The sequence below is a fragment of the Phascolarctos cinereus genome, unplaced genomic scaffold, assembly GCF_003287225.1.
Source record: "Phascolarctos cinereus isolate Bilbo 61053 unplaced genomic scaffold, phaCin_HiC Scaffold_2;HRSCAF=192, whole genome shotgun sequence".
Classification (NCBI taxonomy): Eukaryota; Metazoa; Chordata; class Mammalia; order Diprotodontia; family Phascolarctidae; genus Phascolarctos; species Phascolarctos cinereus.
In genome coordinates this window covers 110,807,613-110,824,965 of record NW_027555625.1, presented here as the reverse complement: position 1 = coordinate 110,824,965, position 17,353 = coordinate 110,807,613, and the positions used below count along the sequence as shown (strand labels likewise).

General features: G+C 36.2%; 1 protein-coding gene across 4 annotated transcripts in view; it reads left to right on the top strand.

The window, feature by feature from the left end:
* Nucleotides 1-17,353, top strand: part of USP34 (ubiquitin specific peptidase 34) — a 313,170-nt gene that overhangs the window by 55,897 nt on the left and 239,920 nt on the right. For all 4 annotated transcript variants that reach the window (XM_078149535.1, XM_020985492.2, XM_020985490.2 and 1 more), the window contains exon 2: nucleotides 15,472-15,559. Coding sequence is in view for 3 of the 4 variants with exons in the window: in XM_020985492.2 (XP_020841151.1) it covers nucleotides 15,472-15,559 (88 nt within the window). In the remaining variant the exon portion in view is untranslated. The remainder of the gene's footprint in view (nucleotides 1-15,471; nucleotides 15,560-17,353) is intronic.

Genomic DNA, 17,353 nt, shown 5'->3' with positions numbered 1-17,353 from the left:
CATGGGCAAATCATTTAATCATTCTGAGAGTCGATTTTCTTACCTGTAAAGTGAGGTGATTAGAGGTAGAAGTGCCTTGATAGTCTTTACAGGTCTTCAGCTAGGATCTGTTTGGTATTTAAAGCCCTTCACAGCTCAGTCCCAACTACTCTTCTTCACTATTACTCTCTTTTATGCACTCAGTGGATCAATCAACCTGGCCTTCTTACCATTCATCTTACGTAACATTTCATGTCACATAACATTTCATTTCTTGTTTGTGTGCCTTTGCATTGGCTGTCTCCCATACCTGCAGTTGCTCACTTGCTTCTTGGTCTGCAGTTTCCTGTACGGGTTGGCCCAAATGCCATCCATTTTACATGAAGACTTTACTGATTTCCCCAGCTGAGAGTGCCTGTTTCCAAAAATTATCTAGTACTTAGCATATGTTCATATATGTACATGTTGTGTTTCCCCTTTTCCCACCAAGAGCAAGCTCCTTGAGAGCGGGGGCTGTTTTACTTAAGTATTTCTATCCCAGTCTCTAGACTTTACCAGGCACACGACATTTATTGAGTAAATTTTTGTAATCTTCACCAAGAACATCACTAAGATGAGTATGCAGTGGCATATTTTGTGGCTCTTGATTGCAAGAAGAAACCAGCCTTCCTGATGCACAGTCCTCTTCAAGAACAAAGGACAAACAGCAGTGAAGAAACCAATTCTGCTAGTTCCTTTGTTTTCCCTAGGAACACCTGCAAGTCAGCCTTCCATTTAGCTGCAATTTCCGTATTCTATTGTCATTTATAATGAGAATATATATCTATATTGATATTTTCCAATTCCTCATTTTGGTGTTAAGGCAGCTTAGTCCAGCAGGGCCTGGATTCAGGTAGATCTGAGTTCAAATGTAGTCTCAGACACTTACTAACTGTGTGACCAAGAGCAAGTCATTTAATTGCTGTGCCTTAGTTTCTTCAACTGTAAAATGGAAATCATAATAATAGCGCCTATCTCACAGGGTGTTGTGAATATCAAACGATCTCAAATGAGATATTATTTGTAAAGTACTTTAGCACAGTGCCTCTTACTTAGTAGTCACTTAATAAATGCTTCCTTCCTGCCCTTGTTTTCTCCCTCCCTCCTTCCCTCCCTCCAATAAACACTTATTACTGAGTAGCAGAGAGAGAGAGAGAAGAGAGAGGATTGACCGTAAATTGAACTGAATTCTAGTCCACTGCCCCTTTAAACTTTACTGCACTGCATCTTCCGTTTTATCCTTTAGCCTTGCCTCAGTTCCTTCCAACAATTTTCACCTTGACATAATCTAAATTCAGGACAGAATCATCACATTGTTTTTGTAGTCTTCTCTCTTAGCTTGTCTGTGAGATAAAAAGCTTTGTAAATCTTAAAAAGCACTGACCAAATAAGAGCCTACTTACTATTAATACCACGTATCTAGGGAGACAAATGAGAAAGTAATAACCATCTTTCTAGAGGTATACATTTGTATCCTCAACCCTTCATTTCTGGAGAGATTCCGAAGGCTCATGTTATGTGTTTAAAATAAAATTTATTCCACTCTGGTAAATCCTTGGTGCAGTTTTTTTTCCCCCAGCATTAGTGGAAGCCCTAAACCTACAACTGAAATTGCTGAACAAAAAGTACATAGCTAGGTTTTATTTGGAGAATCTTAAAGAACATGGAGTTTTGAAATCACTAAATAAGATCATAAAGAAAACTAATAATAAAATATAATTTGGCAAGGAAAATTGGAAGATCTTTCTTTGCTTTTTTTACGCTTTCTTTCTTGTTGTATTAGTGATCTCTTCTCCTTATTTCACACATAGAATGAAGACAATGAGGATATTTTGTCACAGTAAATACTTGTGACCTATGTCTAAGTTTAATTCTGTGAGGCAGTATGGTGTAGTGGAAAGATCACTGGATTTAGAATTGGAAGATGTGGCTTAAAATCCTGGCTCTGCCACTTCTTACTTGTATACCCTTGTGCTAGTCATTTGACTTTTCCAGGACTCACCTTCTTCCTCTGTAAAATGAAGAGGATTGGACTAGATGTTCCTTTCTAGAGCTAAATTCTGACATTAGAGGTTAGATGGGTTTTATGTAAAAGCTATTTTTATTGATGTATTTTTATTTTTTAAAATAATTTTTAATGTCTCCCTTATTTACATCATAGTGGTTTTTTGTAAGTTTTCCCCTTCTGAAGGAATCATTCTACTTGACAAATAATATTTTTAAAGGAAAAAAAAACATGAAGAGGAAAAAAATTAGCACAACCGACCAATACAGTAAAAAGTCCCAAGACATATTAAGTATCTGAGGACCTCCCAACTGAGGAAAGGGGTAGGTTGGAGGTGTCCTCTCATATGTCTTAATTTAAGCCCTGCTTTCTTATTTTGTTATCTTCAGTTTTGATTTTTTGGTGTATGGTTGTTCTTTCCATTTACGCTGTTGTGGTCATCATGTATATTATTTCTTGGCTCTATATCAGTTCAGGTAAATATTTCCATACTTGTTTGTATTCATCATGTTCATAATTTTTTTGTTTGTTTTTTGGCGAGGCAGTTGAGGTTAAATGACGTGCCCGGGGTCACATAGCTAGTAAGTGTCAAGTGTCTGATCTGAGACCGAATTTGAACTAAGGTCCTCCTGACTTAAGGGCCAGTGCTCTATCCACTGTGCCACCTAGCTGCCTCACCTTCATCATTTTTTATGGCACAGTAATAATCCATTGCATTTGTATAGAACATTTGTTTAGCCATTCCCCAGCCAATGGGCATCTACTTTGCTTCCAGTTATTTGATATCACAAAAAAGTGTTTCTATACATATTTTGTTGTACATAGAGACTTTCTTTTTACTAATGACTTTCTTGTAATATAAGCCCAGAGATAGAATTTCTGGTTCAAAGGGTATTGGCATTTTAGTTCCTTTATTTGCAAAATTCCAAATTGCTTTCCAGAATGGTTGTACCATTTCACAGCTCCACCAACAATGTATTAATGTGCCTTTCATCTCACCACCCTTCCAGATAGTGAGTATTGCAACTCTTTTGATCATCTTTGCCAATTTGCAGGGTATGAAGTGAAACCTCAGGTTTGTTTTGACTTGCATTTCCCTTATTATTAGTGATTTGGAGCATTCTTTCATATTATAAATACTTCGCAGTTCTTCGGAATTTATATCCTTTGACCACTTGTATATTGCGGAATCAAGAGAATTGAAGTTCTCTAATCCCTACCCTGTATCCTTAACATTGTTCTTGTGAAGATTAAAAGAAACTAGGTACTTTGGGATAGGAATAGACTTATATTTTAGTTCAGAGAAACTGGAGTAAGGAAGAACTGAGATCAAATCTGGCCTCAGACCCTGGGCAAGTCACTTAACCTCTGTTTGCCTCATTTTCCTCATGTGTAAAATTAAGTGATAATAATAGCACTTACCTACCAGGATTGTTGGGAGGATCAAATGAGATATTAATTGTACAGTACAGTACCTGGCACATAGTAAATGCTGTATAAATGATGATGATTATCAAGATAATCTTTCCAATTTAGGGTCAATTCTTAAGTAGGAATTATTAATCTGGGATCTGAGGTTGTTTCTTTAGCATTTTGATAACTATATTTAAATTATTAATTTCCTTTGTAATCCTATGCATTTTATTTTTATGCATTTAAAAACATTATTCTGGGGCAGCCAGGAGGTGCAGTGGATAGAGCGCTGGCCCTGGAGTCAGGAGGACTTGAGTTCAAATTCGGCCTCAGAGACATAACACTCACTAGCTGTGTGACCCGGGGCAAGTCACTTAACCCTATTCATTGTCTTTAAAAAACAAAACAAAACAAAAAACATTGTTCTGAGACAGGGTCCCTATCCTTCATCGGACTATCAATGGGGTCCTTGACACAAAAATGATAGAGTCTTTATCTTAAATAGTTGCTTAGGGCACTGAGAGTTTAAGTGCCCAGGGTCACACAGCCAGCGTGTGACATAGTTTGAATTAAATCCAGCAGGTCTTCCTGACTCAGGCTGGCTAGGTAGCCACTATGCTAGGCTGCCTCTTATTTCATAGAATCATAGAACCATAGATATAGACTTGGAAGGGAACTTAGAAACCATCACGTTCATGTTCGATCTCATTATACAAATGGATAAATTGAAGCACAGAGAGCTTTAGAGACTTGCCTAGGGTTACACAGCTAATAAGTGTCTGAAGCACTTTTTGAACCCAGGGCTTCTTAAGTCCCAAGTCCAGTGCTCTATTCACTATAACATAGCTCTTTCTATAATAGTGCACTGTACATAATAATGCCCATGTTATGTGTGTTACAATTTTTTGTAAATTGTACAATTTGTACATTGTAAAAATAATTTCATTATTGTAAAAATTGTAATTTTGTGTAAAAAAATTTCATTGTTTTTTCTAAATTCTCTCTTGTTATGGACATTTGCCTTTCCTGGGTCAATGTCTTGGTCTTTCCCTATTACTTTAATGTCCTGTTTTACATTTTGCATGTAGTAACACTGCAAGTCACTGAAGCTCTGTTTGCCTCAGTTTCTTCAGTTGTAAAATGGTGACCATAATAACGCCTGTCTCACAGGGCTGTCGTAAGAATCATATGAGATAGTATTTGTAAACGCTTATTACAGTGGCTGGCATTTAGTAGGCACTTACTAGCTTATTCTCTTTCCTTCCTTTCTCTTTTCTTCTCAGTGTGTTAGCTGTCTTTCTGAGTTTTGTATCATCTACTAATTTGATAGGTATACCACATATGCATTTGTGTAAGTAATTGATAAAAATATCAAGCAGCGCAAAGCTCCCAGGTACTCCACTGGAGCACTCCTGCAACAATAAAATCGAATCGTTGACAGTATCTCTGAGTTCAGTTACCTTTGAGAGTCTATACAAAGTTCTAAAACTGTGATTGTAGAGAAATGAAACGGTTAATTGGCTTTATCAAAGAAATTTTTTTCTGAGCTAGTTTACATTGCTCTTCGGAGAAGGAAGGATGTATATCTTGACTGATTCATTAGTATGCTTTGAATTAAGAGTGACCCTTTGAATCAGTTATTAAACATACTTTTAAGTTTTTGCTTATCTTGAGATGCTGGCTGTTAACAGTACTTATAAGGAAAGCTGCCAAGTGCTTCAAAGCAATTAATCCTTCTTACCATTCATAGCAAGTCTTTTTGTTAGAAGTCTGGATTTATTAGTTTGATAAGTACTAAATAATTTTTTGAATGGACCCATGATTTCATATGGTAAGGAATTTCTTCTAGTTTGTCAGTGATTTAGCATTTATTAAGTGTCTACTCAGTGTGGGGATACTAGTACAAATATATCCACATCCATATAAAATTTTAAAAGTTTTGCCTGGAGATGCTGATAGGGTAACTTGCCCAAGGGACACATAGTCACTACTTGTCAGAGATAGGGCTTGAAGCTGAGGGCTTCCTCACTAATTTTTTATTCCCTAAGTCCCACTGTCTTTAATATCAGTAGACTCACTGTTAACTTGTTAAATATCTCATGACAGTAGGTAAATACTCTTTTTTTCGATAAAAGCAAGATTATATATTGTAATATATGTGTGTGTATATGTGTGTGTGTATCTACATATATATGTATCTATCTATCTATCTATCTATCTATCTATCTATCTATATTACAATACTCAGTAAATCCCTGGAAGAATAAGTACTAAAGTCTCTGTTCTCAGTTTAAATCAAGACTATTAATGTATCATTGTGGGTTCGCTGAGTCAAGGACTTTTTTGGGGGCTAGGCAGTAGGGTTAAGTGACTTGCCCAAGGTCACATAGCTAGTAAGTGTTATGTGTCTGAGGCTGGATTTGAACTCAGATCCTTCTGAATCCAGGGCTGGTGCTCTATCCACTGGGCCACCTAGCTGCCTCCAAGGACATTTTTTAAACATTAAAATGATAACACATTACTTTTTTTGGAATGAGTATTTAAAAATAATAATCCATAGTGCTAATAATTTACAGCTGGACCCAGTTTTTCTTTTAGGGGCACATTTCATGTTTCTAGTGCCGGGGGCGGGGGGGGGGGGGTTAGGGGAAAGAGAGATTATATTGATTGCTAAAATATTCTTACCTAATTTCTATTCTCAGAATTCCCTAAATATAGTTTTTTCTTCCCCATAATGCCTCTTCATTCTTTTGTCATTCCTACTGTTGTCTGCTACAAATTTTTGTTTTTGTTTGAGAAATTAGTACTATAGTACAGTGGAGAGAATGTTAGGTTTGGAGTTAGAGGTTGCAGATTTAAATTTAAATACTGGCTCTGAGACTTAATACCTTTGTGACCTTAACTATTCTTGGCCTCATTTTTCATATGTAACATTAGGGATTTGGACTAGATTCAGGGCTTCTTACACTGTGGTTCATGACCTGATATGGGGTCACGACCCACAGTTTAGGAGGCTAGACTAGAAGAACCTATGGTCCCTTCCTGCTCTAGCTCTTTGATCCTATGATGCTGTTTTATACCTGTCTCTTGGTTAACATAGTTGTACTGAATGCTGCTAAAGTCGTGTTATGGGTTTAATTGACATAGGAACCTATCACCTTTATACTGTTAACTAGCCATGACTACATTTCTAAACTTATCTCAGAATTATTATATACTGTTGGTTAGAACCAGACAAGAGAATACTACTGCTGGAAAAAGAATGGCCTTATTGACTACTGGTCATTATTGTTATGTGTGTTAAATCTGAAAGAATCCAGAATCAATAACTAACTCTTTTTGTTGTTAAATATAAACCACTTTTTTTCTTTGATAGCAGTTTACCAGTGTTGTTATGAAGAGTTCAGATTGACAGATTTGAGTTTTGTGTTCTTATTTTGGGACACACACACACACACACACACACACACAAATAGAAAGACTGTCTGCCTGATTAGCTGTCATTTTCCTCTGTGATTTCATTAGTTGAAGGCAGCAGTTCTCACACTTTGCAGGCCCTCTTTACATTCTTAAAAAAGTAAGGACCCCAAAGAGCTTTTGTTTATGTGGGTTATATCTTTCAATGTTTCCCATTGAAGAAAGTAAAACTCATAAATTTTAAACATTTATTCATTAACAAATAACTAAGTCCATTATATAGCAACATAAATTTTTAATGAAAAAATAACTATTGGAAAAGAAAAAAATTAGTAAGAAATGGTATTATTTTACATATTTTTATAACTTTAATAAAATCACTGAATTCTCTTACCTGCTTTTGCATTCAGTCTGTCTTTACTCAGATGTACTTGGAAAAATGAGGAGTATTTTTATAAGTAAACAACATTTTAGTATATTATTTTGAAAATAGTTTAGACAGTGAAGACCCCCTTAAAGGCTTTAGCCAAAAAAGACTTTTTGAGAACTACTGGTTTAGGGAACTCCCTTCCACAAAACTTAGCATTCTAATGTATGTTTGCAGCTGCTCAGCAACTTATTCTTGGGCCACTGAGAAGTTAAATGACTTGACTTGGGCCCACACTGCCAGTTAGGGTCACAGATGAGGCTTGAATCCAGTCCTTCACGATTCTGAGGCAGGCTTTCTATGAACTATATTATTAGACCTCTCATTTACTTGTTAAAGGAATTAATACATAGTCTGTTTTTCAGTTTGATTATCCAATTCTCTTTATTTTCCTTTCTACTTTCTTTCCTATAATGAATTGACTAAAAAAGTGTTTTATTCAGTATATATTTTCCTTTAATAGTCTTCTCTCTTTTTTTTTGGAGTTGGGTATGTCATATTTCCTTCCCCTACTCTCAAGCATTTGGAGATCCCTTGATAGTGTAGGCTTTAATTACCACCTGTCTGGAGTGTTTCCACTACCTTATTATAAGCCTTTCCTCCATCTATCCTGTTGTTCCTCTGCTTGAGTTTGCTATCAGAAGAATCTTTCCTATCCATCAATTTGGTCATGTCACCCTTGAAAATATTTGGTGGCTCCTAAATTCTTGTCAAGTTAAATTCAAACTTCTTTGCCTGTCACTCAGAGCCTATGCTTTCCCCCAAATATACGCAGTTCACATTCCATACCTTTGTTCGCACTTTTTCCTATGCCAAGATTACCCTAACTTCTACTCGGCCTATTACAAATTGTTTTTTTTTGGGGGGGAGGGCTGGGCCTGTTAAATTCTTACCCTGCTCAAGTAATGTTTTCTCCTTGAAGCCTTTACTGATCTCCCCATCAGTGATGGTGTTCACCTTTGGACCTCATGTAGCAGCTTGTTTTGCATCTCTTTATAGTATGTGATATTATGTAATTATTTTTATTTTATCTTCCTACAAAATTATAAATTTCATGAGGGAAGGGACTATTTCATCCAAACTTTGCATTTCTTTCAGAACCAATCATACACAACCCAGTACATATATAGTAGGTACTTAATAGAAGTTAGTTATTCAAAGAATTCATGATATGAATAGCTTGGGAAACAGAAATAAAAAGGGGAGATAATAGATAATAGTGAATAGTCCGTTTGACCAGAAGGCTAGACGAGGTAATAGAAGGTAGTTCGAAATAATGTTGGACTGACCAGAAGCAGGAAAATTGTTGAGAGGCTTATATCATAGGAAGAGCTTCAACTAGAGGTAATTGGAGTAGAAGTTGAAAGTAGGGGAAAGATGTGACAAATCCTAAAGAAGACTTGATTAGATCTAGGATGTGTAAAGATTAGTCTTTATATTTTTATTCAGGGATCATTTTTTAATATGTGTTCATTCAGTATACATTTATTATGCTTCTGTTATCTGCATAGCATTATTCTATATAGCCTGGCATTACAAAGACAAAACAAAAATAGCCCTTGACTGCAGTTTACATCACTGGGATGATCAAATATTTACAATATAAATAAGAAATGCAAGCTAGTTTGATAGAATAGAGAGCACTAGCAACTAGGGTATTAAGATAGGTAATAAAGCATTTATCAATCACTATTTTGTCATTATTAATCACTTTATTGTAAGCATTTATTAATCACTTTGTCAGGGACTGTGTGCTAAGTACTGGAGTTACAAACACAAGTAAGTCTTTGCTCTCAAGTAGGTACATTCTACCGTAGAAAGAAGGAAAAAACAAAAACAAGCATTTTTAAAGCTCCTACTGTATGCCCAGCACTATACTTTCTCATTTGATCCTTACAGCAATTTTGGTAAGTAGATAATATCATGATCCCTATTTTACAGTTGGAGGAAATTGAAACAGACAGAGGTGAAATGACTTGCCCAGGGTGACACAGCTAGTATTTGAAACTGGAATTTGAATTTAAGCTAGGATCTTCCTAATTCCAAGTATAGTGCTTTATCTACTGTACCTCCAGGTGGGGGGAAAGAGATCACCTAAATAGGAGCTGGAGAGAGGGGGGAAAAGAAAGATACCAAAGCAGGCAAAGCTGCTTGTGAGGAAATGGAGAAGTACAGAGAGTGAGTCTAGTATGTAGTGAAGTGTAAGCAAGGTTGGGGCTCCTCCTGGAATAATTATAAATTGACAACACTAATTTAGCTCTGTCAGTTCAGAGTTCAATACTATTATCACACATCAATGAAAACAAAGTCCAAATCAAAATCAACAAAATTGAAACATTGGTAATTCATTCTACCAATAATAGATGTATGGCAACAAATAATAGAGTATATGCATTTGTCTCATTATCTGCCACTGTCACTACCAAGGAGAGATAGGCTTATGACACAAAGGAGCTGTTTTAAGACCACTAGTGGCATCTGTATATGAAGTGTGTAAACATAAAGTTAAATAGTATTTTTGAGGATGTGAAAAGAACCACAATATTCATATATTTCTCAATATTATTTGTTTTGGTAAATACAAATAAGCTATTTTCAAAGAGCAGCTTTTTATAAGTAAAATAATTCACATAGTTATAGGAAATCATTGGAAATTTTCTACAATTACACTTACGTTTAATTATATTATATTTAAAAATAGTGAAATATCCCTTTATGATGAACTATGTAGCCATTCTGAAGAGAAAATCCACTGCAGACAGAAAAGACAATAGAGATGGTTTAAGTAATGTAAAATAAAGGAATATAAAATCCGGAAAATATATTCTCCTAAATTTATCATTCTTATTGATGGAAAGGAAGTACAGTATTGTTTAAAAAAAAAAAAGGAAACCAAAAGATAGCATTACAGTTTATGAAGTACACCAATAGGGTAGCAAGCGTCCAGAAGAAAGCAACAGGATGGTGAAGTCACTCGAGTCTTTCATGAGAGAATCAGCTGAATAGGCAGGGGGGAAAAAGATCAGGGAGATTGCAGCTCTGTTCAAGTATTTATGTAGCTGTTATATGGACGAAGAATTAGACCTAGTTCTGCCCCTAGAGGGCAGAAGGAGAAATGTAATTTCAGTGCTTTATGAAATTCTCTAAGGCTATAAATTGCAGAGAAGGTGCTAAACTAAATTGGTAGGCTTTCTTCTGGACACTTGCTAGCCTATTGGTGTACTTCTTAAACTGTGATGCTCAGAACTGAATGCTGTGTGGTATGGTCAGGAAAGAGTATAGAGCTAGCCTATTGGTGTACTTCTTAAACTGTGATGCTCAGAACTGAATGCTGTGTGGTATGGTCAGGAAAGAGTATAGAGCCCTGTCGTATCCTTATTCTTTAAAGTTATGCCTCTCTCTCTTTTCTTTTTCTTTTTCTTTTGGTGAGGCAGTTGGGGTTAAGTGACTTGCCCAGCGTCACACAGCTAGTAAGTGTCAAGTGTTTGAGGCTGGATTTGAACTCAGGTCTTCCTGATTCCAAGGCTGGAGCTCTATCCACTGCGCCACCTAGCTGCCTCTGAAAGTTATGCCTCTCTTAACACAACTTAAGATCACTTTTTTTTTCTATTGACTGCCACATAACATTACTCGTGCCTGAAATCTACTAAAACCTTCCATTTATTTTTTCTCCAGACAAAGATCAGCTCTTTGAGCCCTTTACCACCTAATTTCCTCTCTGGTCATATTTCATACTACTCCTACTTACTCATTCTGGTACGATTTGCCTGCTAGCTGTTCTACATAGAGGATGTTACAACTCTAGCCTTTTTGTGTTTGCATGTGTTCCCTCATGGAATGTACTCCATCCTCAACTCATCCTAAAATCCCTTGCTTCTTCTAGAGTACCACCTGGGAATTCCTTCATAATCTTTTTTTCTCTTAATTTTTTTGAATGATATTCTCTCCTGATTCTCCTTCTACCTGTCTGATCACTTTTCAGTCTCCTCTGCTGGATCATGCCCTCTAATACCTTAGTTGTCCCATAGGGTCCTATCCTGAACCCTTTTCTCCCTCTGTACTACTTTACTTGGTGATCTTATCAACTCTCATGAATTTTTATGTTGATGATTCTTAAATATACATAAACTCTATGTCCAAAACAGCTTATCTTTTCCCCTAAACCACCTCTTACTTTCCTCATTCCTGCAGAGTAATTAAAGACTCTCTTTCCAGTCCCTTGGGCTCTCAAACTAGGAGTCATCCTCAACTCCTTACTATCTCTCACACATCTCCCTCCCTACCATATTCAGTTGATTGCTAAGGTCTGTCAATTTCACCTTTGCAACATTGAATATTTCCCCCCTCCTTTTTCTGATACTTATGTCACTGTGGCACAATATGTATCCTTATCACCTCACTACTGGACTATTGCAATAGCCAATGGTAGGTCCGTCTACTTCGTGTCTCCCTACTCCAGTGTATTTTCCATTCAGTTATCAAAGTGATTTTTTTTTTTTTGGTTAGGCAATGGAGTTAAGTGACCTTTGCATGGTCACACAGCTAGTAAGTGTTATGTGTCTGAGTCTGGATTTGAACTCAGGTCTTCCTGACTCCAGGGCTGTTGGCTGTATCCACTGCACCACTTAGCTGCCCCTATCAAAGTGATTCTTATAGAACACGTGTCTGACCATGCCACTCCCCTAACCATTAAACTCCCTGTTGTCTCCAGGATCAAATACAAAATCCTCTGGTGTTCAGAGCCCTTAATAACCCAGATAGCACTCCTTTATCTGTCCATCATGTACTTTTTGATGCACTGACACTGGCCTCCTTGCTGTTCTAGGAACAAGACAATTAATCTCTCAGGACCTGTGCTATCCCCCGTGCCTGGAATGCTCTTCCTCCTCATCTCTGCTTACTAACTTCCCTGGCTTCCTTTAAGTCCCAACTAAAATCTCCCAAGTCCTCTTAATTTTAGTGCTTTCTCTCTCTTAATTATTTCTTATTTATCCTGTATGTATCTTGTTTGTTCATAGTTGCTTGGTTATTGTCACTGCATTAGATAGCAAGCTCCTTGAGGACAGAGACTTTCTTTTACTTTTGTCGTATCCTTAAGCACTTTTCACAGTGCCTGGTATCTAGCAGGTGCTTACTAAATATTTATTGAGTGATTGATTCCTGATGATCATGGTTATTAGCATTTTCACTCTCTTGAAGTTATTTGGTATTATTACTTGTGTACTTCTTGTACATAATTCTCCAATTAGAATATAACTGCTTGAAGATTGTGATTTTGTATGTATGTGTATCCTCAACTGATATTTTATTGCGCAATTTTATGAAATGATAACATAGTATATCTGTAAGGTGAGCCTTTTCAGTGCTTTGCATCTTACTTTTGACCCATGTCTTCTCAGGTATCTTCCTGGATCATTATTTCCTCTCCCCAACTGTGGATGTATCTGAGAAGTCGGCCTGGGCCCTATTCTCCCTTTAAACTCTTGCTAGGCAATCTTATCTGTAACCATGTCTAGAATTATCTCTGTGTAGATCTTTATATGTAATCAAGGTTTCTCTCTCGTGATTTACTTGTATACGAACAAATTGCCAAGATGTCCATCTAAATCTCAAACTTGGCATGCCCCAAACAGTATTCCTTATCTTTCTCCCTGGACCTACTCCTCTTATTAACTGTGTGACCCTGGACAAGTCACTTAACCTCTTCCTCAATTTCATCATCTGTAAAAAAGGGGAAAATCAAAACACCAACCTCCAAGAGTTCTTGTGAGGATCAAATGAGATTATAGTTGTGAAGCACTTAACACAGTGCCCAGGATATAGTAGATGATATGTAAATATTAGTTGTTTTTGTTGCTGCTGCTGTTGTTATAATTATTCCTAACTTCCTTATTTCTTTTGGGGGCAATACTAGTCGCCCAAGTTGGTAGCCTCAAAGTTATCCTTGACTCCTCAATTTTCTTTACTTTTCTATCGTATTTGTTGTTGAGTCTTGTTGTTTCTGCCCTCCATATATAAACTCCTTAAGGGCTAGAACCTTTCTATTGTTTTTAAAAACTCAGCACCTAGAACATAGCTGGTACACAGTCCTTGTTGATGGTTTGAAATTTGCTTCGCCTACAACAACCTTAAATTAGACATTGCAAATCTATTTTGTAGATGAGGAAAAAACTAAGAATGCAGGGTTTTGGTGATTTGTCTGTGGTCATAGAGCTCCTTCTCTTGAATATATCCATTTTCACTTGGCTAAATGAATAATGACCTTCATCCTCAGATGAAGATTACAATTAGGTAACATACTGTTTAATTTCTTTTACTTATTAGAATATGTGAAGGAATTGCAATTTACACCAAGACCTCTATTTTCCTTTCCTTAACACATAAATATTGTAAGTTTTAGCTTGTCAAGTAATGTGGTGCCACATTGAGAGCTAGGTTCAAATTTGGACTCTTGACACATACTGACTGTAGTCTGAATGACCCTGGGCAAGTCACTTAACCTCCCTATGTCCTTTGCAGATCCCTAAGACTAAATTCAGGTTGTTTAATAGTTGTTGATTTGTATTGGTGGTTTCTTCACCTAGAGTCCCCAACACCAATGAAATCACAAGTCTAGACCCCTGGAAAAGCAATAGTATTGTTGTTGTTGAGTTGTGTCTCATTCTTTCTGACCCCATTTGGGGTTTTCTTGGCAGAGATACAGTGTGGTTGGCCATTTTCTTCTCCAGCTCATTTTTCAAATGTGGAAACTGAGTCAAACAGGGTTAAGTGACTTGCCCAGGGTCACACAGCTAGTAAGTGTCTGAGGCTAAATTTGAACTCTGGTCTTCCTGACTCCGGGCCTGGTGCTCTTTGTCTTACACCACCTAGCTTCCCAGTAGTATATAGTTAATATATATATAGTATATGTAATCGGCATAGTTATTGCTAGTGTTTCGGATTTATCTCTTCCTTATTTGTGAATAGATCCCGCTTATGTGTTGAGATTTCATTCACTGTGTTGAGATTAAAGTTTTGTTAAAAATGTTTAAAATTAAAATCTTGAATTTATTTTTTTTCTTTTATGTAAATAATGCTGTATGCTCAGTCAACAAGCATTTATTATGTGCTATGTGCAAGGCGTATATTTACGCATATGTAATTTTTAGTATTTAAGGAATTGTATATATTCATGTAATTAAAATTCCCTTAAAGCCTCTATAAATTTTGTTTGGCTTTTAAATGTATTTGCCTCTTTAGCTTATTTATAGTAGCACTGGTAGTTTAATTTGAAGCTAGATTATTTTTATTGCACTTTAAAAAGTAAGGGGTTTTTTTTGTAGGTGAGTGTAGGAGTGTGTGGGTTTTTTTGGTTTTGTTTTTTGCATAGTATTCACAAACTTAACATCAATTCTAAGCAAAGATGAACTTTCAGAAAAACTGTAGACTAGTAGTTCTCAAACTTTGCAATCTCAGAATCTCTTTATACTGTTAAAAATTAAGGACCTCAAAGAGTTTTAGTTTATGTGATTTATAGTATACTTACCACATTAGAAATTCAGACATCTTAGTTTTTTTCATAAAAATTGTTTTAACCTGACAGACCTCCTGAAATTATCTCAGGGACTCCCATTTTACAGATGACGAACAGAGGCAGGCATAGGTTAATTGACATGCCCAGCGTAACCCCATTAGTAAGTGTTTTGGATAAAATTTAAGCTCAAGTCTCCCAGTGTTACCTATCTGTTAACTTAATATTATTAACTTAGTTAACTTAATATTTGATTGAACAGTTTTTTCAAGGTAATATGGTAGAAAGATATTGGTAGATTTAGTCAAAAGGTCTGTTTTTGGTCAGATCCCTTTGGTCAGATTCTCTTGAGGCTTACTTTCCTAAAATTTACAAAATGATGTTAAAACTACTGGGGAGGGCCGTTCTCACAGAATTTTAAGGAGAGTGTTTTGTAAATTGTAAAGGAAATTTCAGGAATATTCAGTGTGTTTTAAGTTAAAGGTTTAGGCTAAGTTCAAGAAAATTTTAGTAACTTCAGAAAATCAAACTGGGGTTTTTCTAAATTTTCATAGTTTAAATAATTTTGTTTTGGAGCTAAAATAACATTTGATGAGGTACTTTTATTTTTGAACTGAGATTTTAGTTTTGAAATGTCAGTTATTATTTCTAAATGTGTATCCCCCCCTTTCTTTTTTTTAGTATCGGACATTGAAGGTGGTGATGGACTGCAACTCAGAAAGGAACATACTCTCAAAATATTTGCTTATATCAACTCCTGGACACAAAGGTATCTTGAAACATGTATTTTAGCAGCTTTTGATGTATAGGAAACTTTTATTTGAATTTTCCTGTTGGGTTTTTTTTTTCTTTATCATATATCAATGTAAGTAAATACTTATAGGTTGGTTATAAGATTTCATCAGTGTGTGGGTGCACAGTTAAATTGTGATCCTTCCAGGCCTTTTAATCCTATCCAATTCATATCTATTTCTTTACATAAATTCTCAGCTAGGAAATATATCTGGTATACTAGAGAACTTTGGCTCTTTTATTTTCTGTGAGGTACCAGTGTAGCACTTGGGTTTGTTGTTTCTTATTTTCATATATGATCCCATTTTTCGGGAGGTTATAAATCCATTAATGATATCTTTTATATTTCTTCAGTTCAACAGCATTTAATAATTTATTTCTATTTACTAGACACTGTTCAGTGGCCTGAGAATACAGACAGAAACAATAAAGTTCCTGTCCTCAAGAAGCTTACATTCTACTGGGGCAGTGTATACTGATAAGTAAATGTAAAATATGTGCCAAGTTATTTTTGAGGCTTGGGAGGAGTACAACACAGTAGTAATTGGAGAATTTGGAAACGTGTTTTATGGGTGATAGCATTTCATACGAACTCTGAAAGGAGCTAGAAATTCCGGGAGACAGAGGTGAGAAGGAAACACATTCTGGGTCTGTATGGGATAGTCTATGCAAAGTTATGGAGGCTGAAGAGGGAATATCATGTAGATGAAAAATGAAGTGCATTGTTTTAGCTGGAATCCACAAGTGGGAATAATGTTAAATCAACATGGAAAATATATTGGTGCCAGATTATCAAGGTCTTGAAATACTAAGCAGGAGTTTGTATTTGTTCCTAAAAGCAGTAGGGAGCCAGAGGTGTGTATTAGACCTGTGCCTTAGGAATTTTTATTTGGCTTGGTGGCTTTGTGGAAGATGGATTAGAGAGAAAGTAACTTTGAAGAAGGGAGATCAGTCGTGGGCTTTTGTAATAGTTTAGAGCAGAGACATTGAGGGTTTGAACTAGGATGGAGATAATGAGACTAATGGTAGAGATCTCTTAGAGATATAATTGAGGAAAATTCTTGACAGTTCATTTCAAGGGTAATATTTTATGTGATATGTATACATGCTACAGGGTCAGCTAAGTGGCATAGTCGATAGAGTGCTAGGCCTGGAGTCAGGAATACCGATCTTCCTCAATTCAAATCTGGTCTCAGATACTGACTACCTGTGTGATCGTGGGCAAGTCACTTAACCATACTTGACTCACCATGCTCATCTGTAAAATGAAATGGAGAAGGAAATGGCAAACCATTCGAATATCTTTGCCGAGAAAACCTCAAATGGGGTCATAGAATTGGAAATGACTGAACAACAACAAACATGTGCTACATACTTTTTTGTGGTCTTTGAGGTTATTTATAATTTTTATGCTTAGATTTGTGGCATTTCAGAATGCTTTATATAGCTTTACTAAGAAGATATGGGTGTTAAAGAGTTGAGCTTTTGTGGCAGTGATAAGTTGGGATCATTGCAAATAAGATGGCAGTTTCTCAAATGTGTTCCAACCTGACATCTTCCTCTTATTCAACTCTTGCAGCAGCTCATTGTCCATCTGTGGTGTCTGTCATTCATGGTTGTATACATATACACTGAACAAGATTTGGAGGGAAGAGAGACCTTGGTTCAAAGTCTTCTTTTGTTACTGTAGGCATGTTCTTAACATCTCTGAGCCTCAATTTCTTCACACATAAAATGGGGTTAACACTACATGTAGTACTTAACTCACTCG